General features: G+C 39.5%; 1 protein-coding gene across 1 annotated transcript in view; it reads right to left on the reverse strand.

The window, feature by feature from the left end:
• The window catches only part of TLN2 (talin 2), a 474,484-nt gene that overhangs the window by 168,529 nt on the left and 291,880 nt on the right, over positions 1-14,075 (reverse strand). The window contains exon 9 of the mRNA XM_026455077.1: positions 13,173-13,300. Within this exon, the coding sequence (XP_026310862.1) occupies positions 13,173-13,300 (128 nt within the window). The remainder of the gene's footprint in view (positions 1-13,172; positions 13,301-14,075) is intronic.

Below are 14,075 nucleotides of genomic sequence, written 5' to 3' on the forward strand. Positions count from 1 at the left end.
TTTAGGCAAAGAGTTTTTAGATATAATACCAAAAGCACATGTAGTAAAAGAAAAAAAAAAGGACTATTTCGAAATTATAAACTTTTAAATTGCAAATACCACCATCAAGAAAGTGAAAATACAATCCATAGAATGGGGGAAAATATTTGCAAATTATTTATGAGGAAATTCCAATATATTACAATATATGCAGAATATATAAAAAACCTTTAACTGATAATGAAAAGACAAACACTCAATTAAAAACGGGCAGACGACATGAACAGACATTTCTCCAAAGAAGAGATACAAATGGCCAATAGGCACATGAAAGTATGTTCAACATTATTAGCCACTAGGAAAATGCAAAGAAAAACCACAATGTGATACCAATACATACCCACTAGGATGGCTACAATAAAAAAGATGGACAACAGCAAGTGTTGGCAAAGGCATAGAGAAACTGGAACCCTCATACACTGCTGGCGGGAATGCAAAACGGTACAGCTGCTGTAAAAAAAAGTTTGATAGTTCCTTAAAATATTATGCAGCAATTCTACTGCTTGATATATGCCCAGAAAAAAATGAGAACACTTCCACGCAAAAACTTGCACACAAATGTTCACAGCAGCATTATTAATGAGAGCCAAAAGATGAAAATAACTCAAAAGTCCAACTAATGGATAAAATGTGGTTTCTCCATACAATGGAAAATCATTTGGATCTAAAGGAAGTACCGAAATATGCTACCACATGGAAACACTGTGCTAAGGGGAAGAAGCCAGTAACAAAGGAAAAGTTGTATGATTTCACTAATGAGAAAAAAAGAGAGATTCCAAGTGCGTCAGCAGGAGGGATCTAAGAAATATCTAATCTGCAGCAGTTTAGACATTAAAATTATCATTAAGCAACTTCATGGGCAAAAATGAACGATTCAGAGAGAGCCGGAAGGCACCAACATCACAAAAGAGGAAGCTGAGTTTCAGAGATGTAAAGATTTAGCTGAAGGCACAGGACATGTGAGTAAGTAGCAGAGAGCCTCTGACCTCCCAGAACAAGAGTGGGTCCACCTGAACACACAGCTGCTTCAGGCCAGGGGCCCATTTAAAATAAAGAAGTGGTATCATGAGAGAACTGTTGCGGCCAGCCTCTAGGTAGTGGCTCCTACAACAGCAACAGAGACGCGGTTAAGGGTAGCAAAAGCGCCCAAAAAGGGCTCCACGTCAAGCCCTCTCAGAGCAATGATTGTCACTAGAAGAATGCCAGATGGTGGTGTCCAGGGGACCAGCAGGGTAGAATATGCTGACCATCTATGGCAAGACAGTCCTGTACTGCAGCAAGCTCCCTTCTTTCAAACTCTGCCAAACCAGCCCATCTGAATCTGCCTCCTATGCAGTCTTCAGGAGTTACTGAAAACAACATCAGAAGGTGCACTAGAGGTGTTACCCCTGAGGTCTCAAGAATTGGTTTGTGGGGAGTTTAAAAACCATTTTAAGATATGAATGGTGTGCGCATGTGTGTGGCGTGTATTTTCCCCAGTAAATCAGCCATGTGTGCCACTTCGGCACAAAGCAGTTGGGAGCAGGCAGGGTGTCATCAAGGCCTGCCAGGCAGCAGCGCGGTAGTTCCAGCTCAGTTGTTGTTTTGATTACCAAACCTGAGTCTGGAAGACTCCTAACATCTGGAACATGTATACAAGTGCAATCTGTCAGCCTTGTCGGAGAAAAAAATGGGTCAGACTGTCAAACCTGATTGGAAATATTCCTAACTAAGCAAGTGCTGGCCAAGCAAAATCCCTCCCACTGTCTCCTTAAATGTTCTCACCTTAAAAGGACAGCCATCTACAAACTGTGCATTGAGAACTCACTTCTCTGCCAAACTCTACTGCCAGCCTTTTAAGCATGGCCCTTTCTGAATGCAGTCATAATAACAGTAAAGTTAGTACACTAAACTCTAGTAGACTCTCTAAGATCCATGAGAGGTTGAAAGTTTGCAGCCAACAGACTGCTCTCTCATAAACCCTGACTTCTGCTCTGGTCAAGTCCACTGTATTTGTTCTCCAGTTTGTTGTGGCTGGCTGGATAGCACATGATTAGGTGACATACTGACATAGCCCATGAGCTGCTGAAATAGTACAAAAATTGAGCTACTGCATTCTCCTAAAGGTAATAGTCATAAAATGTATTAAATGACATATAGATGAGACAACTGTCAAATACTGAAAAAGAAAAATTTCATGGAAATCTATTCTGTCCTCAGATCGCTTCATGGTTGTCTTTAAATTCCCTCACAGATTATGCATTATGCATGGTTCATGCAAGACACTGTAGAAATCCAATCAGGAGATTCACACAAGGAAAAAACCTTAGCCCTACATCAAAACACTAGCAACACATGTGTTAAGTTCAAAGTTAGAATAATGGGTTTCAAGCGGTAGATGTCACCTGTTACGATTCTACATTTTAAATGACTTTTTGGATTATCCAACTAATAGTCCAAACCAGATGAAGGGAGAGTGTTTCTACAATTAAAACAGCTGCCATTTACCGAAGGCCAAACCCTTTCAGGTGCTTTACAAGCACTAGCAGATTCACTGAGTACTGACAAAAGCCGTGGGAAGCAAAGACCCCATTCTACACACAGACTCTGAGGATCAGTGATGCTAAGTTGCCCAGGGCCACAGCCCACATGCTGTCTCATCCGTGGGCACTGGGGACCATACTGTGGGCCACCACACACCCTGACCGCTCCAAGTTACTCTTTAGTCAAACAACATCCCACATGATCAGTATTTCAGACCCTGTGGAATAAGATAATAATCAGATTATGATAATGAAGACCAGGTGGTGGCCACTGAGTTTTACAGAAATGCCCAGAAGCCGGTGGAATCAGGGAAGGAGAATTTAACACATTCAGGGGAGCAGGATCAGAATTCAAATACAGATGTCACCAAAACCTCATTTTCTACTTTTTGAAGGATGAGATGCAATTTTGTGATTTTATTGTATATACTTAAAGTATACAATGTGATGTTTTCATATAATATACACAGTGAAAGAATTTCTACAGTCAGGCAAATTAACATATCCATCATCTCACAGTTTTTATGTGTGTGGTAAAAGTACCTAAAATTTACTCTTTGTAAATTTCCAGTATACAATACTATTAACTATAGCCCTCACGCTGTATATAAGGAACATCAGTCCTCTAGACTTATTTATCCTATGTAACTGAGCCTCTGTACCCTCTGACCACTATCTCCCCATTTCCCTACCCTCAGTAACCACTTTCCTGCTCTCTGTTTCTGTGTATTTGAGTTCTTTGTTACGTTTTAAGGTTCCACATATGAGTGAGACCACACAGTATTTTCATTTCTGTGTGTGGCTTATTTCACTCAGAGGACATAATAATGTCCTCTAGGCCCATCCATATTGTCACAAATGGCAGCATCTCCATTGTTAAGGCTAAATGTTATTTCATTGTGTGTACATAATCAAACCTCATTTTCTTATGTAAAATTTAAGCTGCCTCTACAAGTAATTCCAAAAGAGAAGTTTCAAAGATGTTTCCTAGTCTGGCCGTAAGTTACAAGTACACAGGGAGGCAGCTATGATTTGGGGAAACGTAAACTGCCTCTTATCTGTCCCAGGGCTGCCATCAAGTCACTGCATGACCACAGAGAAGTCACCATTTCTCTAAGTTGGTTTTTATCACTTGAAAAGCAGAGGTTTCCAACCTATGAGTGTTATCGCTCATACGAATTGAAAACAAGGGATGTTGCCTCATTTGTGAGAGCTGAGGGAATCCATAAGAACATACAAACAAGGCCGGGCGCGGTGGCTCAAGCCTGTAATCCCAGCACTTTGGGAGGCCGAGACGAGCGGATCATGAGGTCAGGAGATTGAGACCATCCTGGCTAACCCAGTGAAACCCCGTCTCTACTAAAAAATACAAAAATCTAGCCGGGCAAGGTGGCGGGCGCCTGTAGTCCCAGATACTCGGGAAGCTGAGGCAGGAGAATGGCGTAAAACCCAGGAGGCGGAGCTTGCAGTGAGCTGAGATCCGGCCACAGCACTCCAGCCTGGGCAGCAGAGCGAGACTCCGTCTCAAAAAAAAAAAAAAGAACATACAAACAAAGCAGCAGAGTGTCCACTCAGCACAGGGTGGAGGAAGAGAGGGGAGGGATGGTGGAGGTACAATAGGGACAGCATCACCCAAAGGATGCTGGAACACCCAGGATCCTGACTCCAACCTTGATGTTGAATCACCAAATAATTAACAACAACATGTCAAATCTGGTATCACATAAGGTTCTCAGAGTGTGGCCCCAGGAGTAGCAGCATCAGCAGCACCTGGGAATGTGACAGAAATGTCAGTGTTCAGGCTTCACACCTGCTGGATAAGAGGCTCTGGGGGTGAGGCCCGGCATCTTTAAATAAGCCCTTTAGATAATTCTGATCAGATGAAGTTGCAGAACCACTGACACAGTGGGCTGAAAACTCAAATTACAGATTCAGACACACTTGGATTTGAATCCAGACTCAAAGGTCAAAATGTCTGCAAGTGAGAGTAGCAGTTAAGTTCTGGTTAAGTAAGGTGATAATGCAGGTGGAGGGAAGCACTGAGTGAGCTGGGAAACACTCAGAATGGCAAGAAAAGGTGGAAAGGGAAAACAGCTTGTTAGTCAGTTTGTGCTGCTGCAAAAGAATACCACACATTGGGTAATGACCGGTCTTTTAATTATATTTAATTATGCTTAATTCTGTAATTTATAATTCAATTATAAAGAACAGAAAATTTGTTTCTACACAGTTCTGGAGGCTGGGAAGTCCAAGGTCAAAGCACTGGCAGGTTCAGCTGTCTGGTAGGGGTGGCATCCTCTGGGGAGGGGAGAAAGGCTGTGTCCTCACAAGGCAAAGGAGCAGAAGAGCAAGCTAGCTGAATGCTGTGTGAAGCCCCTTTTTCAAGGGCCTTAATCCCATTCATGAGGGAAAAGTCCTCATGACCTAATCATGTCTTGAGGCCCCACCTCTTAGCACTATCACTTTGGCAACACCCAAACTTTGGAAAGAACACATTCAAACCACAGCAGCATGGTAGAAACAAAGGAAATGGGTTTGAAGTCCTATCTTGGTCACACAGCAGTTCTGTCATCCTGAACCAATCCAAATGTCCTTTAATATAAGGACATGCCACTGCCCAGGAACTCAGAGATAGCGCAGGGCTGGATATGTTCAGCGGTTCCTGGTTTGAAAGTTCTGGAGTTTCAAAGTCGTTAGGGAGATAGGCACCAATCTCAGAAGACAGCTAGGATGAAACAATACAGACACTACAGAATGTTCGCTACCTCCAAAACTGAGAGGATAGGAGAGCTCCAGGCTGTCAGAAACACAAGACAGAAGTTCACAGGGAAGAAGTACGCAAGTGGCTTTTTACTGCATTTTACTTTTAATTTAGTGGGAGGATGGTGGTGAAGAATATAATGTAAGAGAGCTGATGAAAACAGAGGTTGAAATGCCAGATTTCTGGTTAGTTTGAAAACAGAGAATCAAGGGCCAAATTATTCTGACAAAAGCACACAGATGATCAACTCCAAAGGAGGAATATGTGTTTGAACAGAAGCCAAGTGAAAAACTGGTTTAAGACCTCCTACTGGGTCAAAAGCTTTGCTTGTTGACAGTAGAATTATCTTGAGTTTGTGGGGGGAAATTTCCAAGTCCACTGTGAATTCTTTCTCAACAAAGATTCATGTCCTGGGTCGCTTTGTTTTCTCAGTAAAATACTTCCGAGGAATTCCCAAACAGGAAGAGGGGGCTGTGGGAGTCAAGGATGAGAGAGGTTTCCTAAGCCTGTGACCTTCCTGCCCACTCTCAGCCCTTGGACCATTTCTTTCCGTAACATGCAGAGTCATGGAACCTTTCTGTCTGGCCTCCAGTGCCTATTACTTTTGCCTTTGCCACGTATTAAATATCCAACTTTGGTGAATATAAGCTTTTATCACTTCAAGCCTAGATACTGCAAACATCTTTAAAACAAAACAAAAAAAAAGTTCAGTGAGCTGGGTGTGCTGTTTCAAGCCTGTAATCCCAGTACTTTGGGAGGCTGAAGAGGGTGGATCGCTTGAACCCAGGAGTTCGAGACCAGCTTGGGCATCAAACTGGGACCCCATACAAAAGTTAGCCGGGCGTGGTGGTGCATTCTTGCAGTCCCAGCTACTTGAGAGGCTGAGGTGAGGGGACTGCTTGCGCCAGAGAGGTGGAGGCTGAGATGGCGCCACTGCACTCCAGCCTGGGTGACAGAGTGAGACCGTGTCTCCAAAAAAAAAAAAAAAAAAAAGTTGAGTGTGAAATATTTCAAATTATAGAAAAGTATATGCTTTATAACTTATATACCTACCACCAAGGAGAAATACATGTTGGCATGTTGCCATATCTGCTTTATGATTGCTAATTCTCTTCTGTTACTAAAGTAGAGATTACAGAATTAGTGGAAGTCCCATATCCTTTCTTTACTAGGTAGCCATTTATTTTATTTATTTATTTTTTTGAGCGGAGTTTCCCTCTTGTTGCCCAGGCTGGGTGCAATGATGCAATCTTGGTTCACTGCAACCTCCACCTCCCAGGTTCAAGTGATTCTCATGCCTCAGCCTCCCAAGTAGCTGGGATTACAGGTATGCACCACTATGCCCAGCTAATTTTGTATTTGTAGTAGAGACGGGGTTTCTCCATGTTGGTCAGGCTGGTCTTGAACTCCCCACCTCAGGTGATCCGCCTGCCTCAGCCTCCCAAAGTGCTGGGATTACAGGCGTGGGCCACTGTGCTTGGCCATCACTTTTTTGAAGTTAGTTTCCACAGATATTTTAATATCTTCCTATAACTCCTTGTGTCTATAAACAATAATACATCTGGTTTCTCTTTGTGTATATATTTTTAAATATAAAGATTCGTATTCTGAAATACCTTGTTTCCTCTATAAAGAACCTTCGTGTCTTCACACATTTAAATGTATGCCCATCTGAGAGATATGAAATGCTCTATACCTTTTGATTTTGCATTTTCTGAATCACTTATTAAGTTAAACATCTTTTCATGTCTTTATAAGCCAACTACAGTTCCTTCTCTTTAAAGTACCTACTGATATCCTGGGTGATCTTTTTCTCAGATTTTTTTTTCTTTTTTAATACCTTCTGGATATTAATCTGATCCTGAGTATGCACTGCAGATATGTAAATTTCTTTTTCCAGTTTGGAGCTTTACTGTTGATGATGTCTTTTCCTAATAAGATATTTTAATTTTAATAAAGGTAGATTTATCAATCTTTTGAATTACTGTATCACCTTATGACACTAATATAGTGTTTTAATTATTTTATCTTTATAAAAAATTGTGGTAGATGTATGAGTCCTTCATATATCTTCAATTAGCCTTTACCATTATTGAGCCTTGACTACTTCATATTAATTTTTAACAGCTTTATTGAGATGTCCATTTTAAGGATAAGTTTTCTCATTATTATGTAAGTGACTGGAATTGAACTGAGTCTAGTAAGTTTGGGTAGAAGTACTTTACCTGATATCAAGTCTTCCTACCCATTAACATAGCAATAGCATAGCATTTACTCAGACTGCCTTTTATGCTCTTCAAAAAGCTTTTATCATTTTATTGGTGAGATCTTAGAGATCACTGGACAGCTGTCTTCCTAGGTAAATTATACTTTTTGTAACTACTATAAAAGATAATTCCCTTTTTTCAATTATATTTCCTATTTGTTGATTTGTATGGGAATACTATTTGCTATTATACGTTGATTTTTTTTTTTTTTTTTTTTTCTAAAGACCTCGCTTAAAAGTCTTGTTAATTCCAGCAAGGTTCTCTGTAGACTGACTGATTATCTATGTAGATAATCCTATCACCTGCAACTAATGACAGTTTTGTTTATCTAATCCTGATACGGTTTAGTTCTTTTTCTTTCCTTATTGCACTCATTAGGATATTTAGTACCATGTTGATAAGAAGCATTGATAGCAGGCATCCTTCTGGACGTTAAAGGGAATTAATATTAAACTATTAATTATCATACTTGTTTAGACCAAAAAGGTTTTCATGAATTTCTGGCATGCCATGAAGTTTTTCCTTTTGTCATCAAGATTATTTCATTTTATCAAATTCTTTCTCTCTAGCAATTAAGACAATCATATAGTCTTTTTTTTTTTTTTAAATCTAACATGGTAAACTATATAAACACATTTTCTCCTGTTAAGATGTGTCTCTTGGTATTCCATTCTAAAATGTCAAGTTCTCTCTCAATCCCTAAAATACACAAACTCCCTATTCCCCTTTTCTGCTTTTTTATCTTGGCATTCATCATCATTAATATATTATGTATTTTACTTACTTATTAGTTATCATCTGCCTTTCTGCACTAGAATTTAAGTTCCATGAGGGCAGAAATGTTTGACTGTGTTTTTCACTGCTGTATCTTCAGCAGCCTAGTGTCTACCACGTAGAAGGCACTCAACAAATTATTTGTTAAATAAATGAATTTTGCCTTCTTTAAAGAAACATTATTTAGTTCTAACTTGCACTTACGCATGAACATATGTCATGTCGGACTTAGTTAATACTTGATTAACATTTTTGAGCAAGACATCTATATTCAATTTAAAAGCTTTCTATTGTCTGTATTCCTTTTGGTATTACAGTTCTGCTAGTTTCAAATTAAGGTGAAGACCTTTACTTTTTTATTTTCTGAAATAACCTGGGCCTAGTGTTTATTTTGTTGTTTTTTGATTGGTATATTTTAAACTGATAAGTCAATTTCTTTTAAGATTATAGATTTATTTCAATTTTCTAATTATCCATTTTTTCTTAATTTTCCTAGTTTATCACATTCTCAACTGCTTTTTAATATCTCTTTACCTTATTTTGCCTTTTTCTTCTTTTGTTTTTCTTGATCACATTTACCCAAGGTTTATCAAGTTTTTCAAAGAACCAGCTTTTGGTTTTATTGATTCTCTGTAGTTTTTATTTCATTATTTTCTTTTACATATTTTCTTTCTTCTATTTTGATCTTGTTCTACTAATCATTCACTGAGGGAAGTATGTTAAATTACTTCACTAAAATTGCATATCTGAAATTATTGCAATACAGTCTATTTTTCCTTTATATACATTTAAGGCAATGTTAGGCACATATACAGGTTCACAATTATTTAGTATCCTGATAAATTAGTCCTTCTATCTTTATAATCTTCTTTATCTCAACTTATGCTTTGCTTGCCTTAGAGTCTATTTTGTGTACTTTAAGTAGAAATTTCCTGGCATTTCAGTTTCAACGCATTTAAACTTTCCTCTGTCATTCTCTCTGTTCTTTGTCTAAACGTGTGTCTTTTAGAGATAATATAGACCTGGACTTAAAGAAAAATTCCATTCAATGAGAATCTGTTTATTAACTGCTGCATTTCATTTACTTACATTTGGTATGTTACCTAACATATTTACAAGTGTTTGCCATATCTTATTCCAGACCTTCTTTTCACTTTGTTTCCATAAGCCACCCTGCACAGCTCCCATTTTAACGGTCAAGCTATCTGCATTTCTTCCCTCCTACCCCTACTGGCTTGAAAGCTATACGGATTATTTCTTCTTGTTTGTTTTGACCAGTAATTAGAATTTTATTAAAGAATTTGTGAAGTCTGGTTTCTTTCACTGTTTCCATATACAGTCTATCTATATTCTCTCAGGCTATCTTCATTTCTTTCCCAACAATTTTATTATGAAAAATTCCAAACATAGCACAATGTTGAAAAAAATTGTGTATTGAACATTCTATATCTGTCACCTAGAGTCACCTTCAATTTTATCAAGTATACTCGATTTAAGATCTGAAATTTACCAGTAACTCTCATCTTCTCCAATAAAATATAGTTTATAGAAGGCTTTTACTCTGACCACTTCTTAAAGTTTTCCACAGTGTTTTTAAGGGTCTGGAAATTAGTCATTATTATGTTTTGTTGTTGCTGTTTTAAGAGTTAATTCTTCTTTAGATTTGCCTTCTACTTTGTCAATTTCTCTAATCAACATTGCTTCTTGCATGATACTCTTCCCACCTTTTTAGAAACAATCCATAGTAGCCTGCATAGTTTACACTGCAACTTTCAACTTCCTGAATAGACCATCCAGCATTTAAAATACAGTTAAAAAGCTGGACTTTGTTGAAATGATCAGAGCCAAGTTTTGGTTCTGCATAATAACCATTTCATATATTTATCTGCCACACAGACTGTAGATTCAAAAACAGCAAGGAATTAGTATATAATATCTCCCTTATATTTTCCCTATACCTGGCACAATAAAACACATCTGCAAGTCCTCAGTGAGTTAAAGAAAAACACCAGGCTCACACATAGGTAACAAAATTTCACACGAACCCCACACATTTGTACAAAAATTCACATCACACGGCCTATTTTCTGCAAGCATTTTCTGAACACAGAAAAGCATAAAGCAAATACCTGATTACTAGATTATGTGTCGTTTTTACTTCATGCACCAATAAAATGTCCCTTCTTAGGACCCTCTGAAGGTGACCTGAGGAAAACTGTCATGTAGATAAAGCATATCAGACTCAATCTAGGAGATCCTGGCTTTCTTCTGGCTCCCCGCACTTGACTGTCCTGGGCCTTGTCTCTGTCTCTCTCTAGCACTTATTCTCCCCATCGGTAGGGTAGATGGATATATTAAATAATCCTTAAATCCCTGAAAACTCTGAAAATCTTTCAGACTCTGATGATTTTCATTATTGTAAATGAGTACCTTCACTGAAGTACCAAATCCAGAAATCGCTGGAGAGTCTGAAGAAAGTTCAAAGCGAATCTCATAAAAATGTCCATATTGCAACTCTGAGCAAAAATGCTAAGCAAATTTTCAAAAAATTAAAAGATATGCCCTCGTTCACATCCCTATGTACCCACCTCAGAAACTACGTAACTGGAATTTCTGGGGGCTGCATCTTTAGCATGGCTGTCACAAGTCCAACCTTCTCATTATTATTTTAAAACCCTAAAGTGTTTAAGCAGATCGCACATATGAAAGCTAGATTGGGAAAGATCTAAAGGCTGCAAAAGAGAGCCCAGTCAGTCACCAGGGACAGCCCAGGTAAAAACAGGACCTGACTATCCAACTCACAAATCAACAAATGTGGCCTCACTGTTTTGTTTTAATTAAGAAGGGACTCATATCCTCAAGAAGTTTTACCTGCATGGTATAAGCAACAATGTACACAATTAAACATCTACATTAAGTAAAAATGCCTCATTACCTAATTTGGCCTAATTAAAAAGTAAATCAAATTCATAAGGAAAAGTAATTGCCACCAAGCAAAATTACCTTATTTTAATTTGGAATCTGAATAAGGGTGCAGGTACCACTACAGGCATAAACTTGATATTATAATCTTAGGAAAAAAAAGAAACGAACTCAATGCAATTGCTTAACTCTTGTGGTCTCAGATTATTAAGAGAGGAATACTGCTGCTGGAGTGTGTGTGTGCAGCATTCAATAGGACCACAAACTTCAGTAGGTAGTTTTAAGACCAATACCAATGCTTTGATATTAGTTTGTAATCTCGACACAGGCAGTCAGCTGTACAGTAACATTCACGATGATTTGGTTGGTACGATCCATCATACTAGGAAATAGACCAAAGCACCCTGTAATCCCAGTTTTAAGTACCTTTGCTGCATAGTGGGAGACCAGTGAAAGGTAGGAATGCCTTTGAAAATGAGAGCCTGGTGTTAGAAGTCAGAAGCTATTTGCAGAGAAACTCTTTAACTGTGAATAAGCCACTTCTCTCTCTCCTGCTTCTTCCATATCTATCAAATGAAATACTATGTTCTCAATTCACAAGGGAGTCCTGAGAACTAGTTGCCCCAGGGCTATGGAGAAAGTGAGCTAATAAAATGACCAGGGTGGCAGCATCATCAATATAAGAACCCGGTGAATGGCTACATTCGGATCTCCTTCCTACCAGGGAGACATAAACTCACAGCTACAAAAGTCTAAAAATAGGTAAACGTTTTATTTCAATTTTTTTGATTCATCAATCTTCCCTCCATTTTCTATTTGTCACCAGGCACTTTAAAAACAGAAACAAAATGTTGTTTCCTCCAAGGCCTCACTAGCTCTTGGTGTTTATTCCTCAATATCCATGGCCATAATCCTCAGGCTGATGACATCAGTTGTATCTGAGGGGCCAGCTGTGAGGCTAGAAGGTGGGAATGTGGAAACTGCTAAAGGAACTTGTGCACACGGCCTTCGATAGGCGGCTGAACAGAAGGGGACGCTTCCTGAGGCTCCTGAGGAAGGAAGCCAGACTAGTGGGGTAAAAGCGGGCCCTGAGGAACACCCGGCTGTATGACTTATTTGGAGAATACAGAACTAAGTAGGTGGTAGGAACTGCTCAGAGCCATCCTCAGCCTCAGACTCACAATGTGTGGCACACTGCAGGACACAGCATCACCTTGTAAAGGCTCCCTGGGATTCACTAATCCAAGGACAAAGGTTTGCTTTTTGCGGGGTTAACAACTCAGTTTAGACCAAAGAGCATATTGGCCAGGCATTCCCTGGCACCAGAAGAAAAGTTAACTTTTCTTCTTACTCAAAGGCATATACTGGTCCCAATTACTTTCCACCAAAGTGAAAGTGGGGACAAGGGTCAAAGAAGCCTCTCCGTTATCCTCTCCCTGCGATACACTTGAACAAATACAATGAATGCACAATACCATGAATGGCCTACTGGACACATCTCATGCTGACTGGCACATCCTACAGGAAAGCTCATGTCCTCCCCCTTACTCCCCCATTGGCGGTCACACCATAGCCCTACTGGAGTGTTTTTTTTTTTTTTTTTTTTTTTTAACTTTCCTCTTCACTAAGATGAAGTACACGGGAAAAAAGGGGGGGTGGAGGGGGACACAGATCAATGAATTTCCATTCAGCAAGAAAAACTTCTCAATTTATCTTGCTTTCCCCAAAATCTGCAAATTTGGTCATCTACTTGATTGAAGACAAGCTAGCATTCTCAAAAATGATGAAATTAGGGTATGATCTTAGATACCTAGCTCAAAAATAAAAAGGTGAAAGGAAAAGAAGAGAGGAGAAAAGAGAAAAAAAGAAAAACAAAATGTCATTTACTCTAAAAATCCAGGTTTATGTTTATGTTCCACATGAGGTCCAAATTGTATCTGGGCTTGAAATCCACCAAACTCACAAGCTTTCTCGAAGGAGACAGGGTGAGAGCCATTCAGGATGTCATCCCGAGCCTGAAACACAGGAAGAAGGAAAAGCATCAGAGGCTTGGGGGAGCGACGCGTTCTCTCCACTGACACATTCCCATGGCCCAGCACACTCTCTCTGTGGAGCAGGGGACAGTGCCAGCCGACCCATGGTGACATGTGCAGGACACAGTGGATGATCACCACATGGGAGAAAACTAAGGCGAAAGAAAAACAAACCTTTGTCCAAAATGGCCTGCAGATGGAAAACATTAGAGATGTCCGGTACAGCAAAAGCAAAGTCTGACGACAATCCAGAAAGGCAGAAGTGATTATAAAAAGAGGCCAAGGAAATTCATATGAAATGATCAGCTTCAAAGAGGCCAAAAGACAAATTCAGTGTACTTTTTATAATCCTAAATCATAAAGCTAGCTAATCAAATATCTAGAGGTAAAATCAACCCAACTCCCATCCCCAGATAAAGACCAATGTAAGAGAAGAAGAGAAAGAAAGGCGATAGGCGCACACACACAGAGACAAGAATTCAATATTCAAGACAGCAGGGGAAAGGACAAGCGAAGGCATCCTAAAATGGGGAGCTGGTTGTGTCTGAACTCCTCCCCCTCCCAGTTCTCCATCCGTCACTGCTGTTGTTTTCCCCTGCCCTCCTTTCTGCCTTTCCTTTCTCTAAATGACCCCCAAATCACCCAAAGATGGACACTCTCAGCTATCACTCTGAGCCTTAAGCCAACAAGCATCTTTACACTGCCCTGCTCTCTCTCTCCTTTTGGCCTCCCCACTTCTTTCCTCTCAGCCCTCTTT

This window comes from Piliocolobus tephrosceles, chromosome 6, assembly GCF_002776525.5.
Source record: "Piliocolobus tephrosceles isolate RC106 chromosome 6, ASM277652v3, whole genome shotgun sequence".
NCBI lineage: Eukaryota > Metazoa > Chordata > Mammalia > Primates > Cercopithecidae > Piliocolobus > Piliocolobus tephrosceles.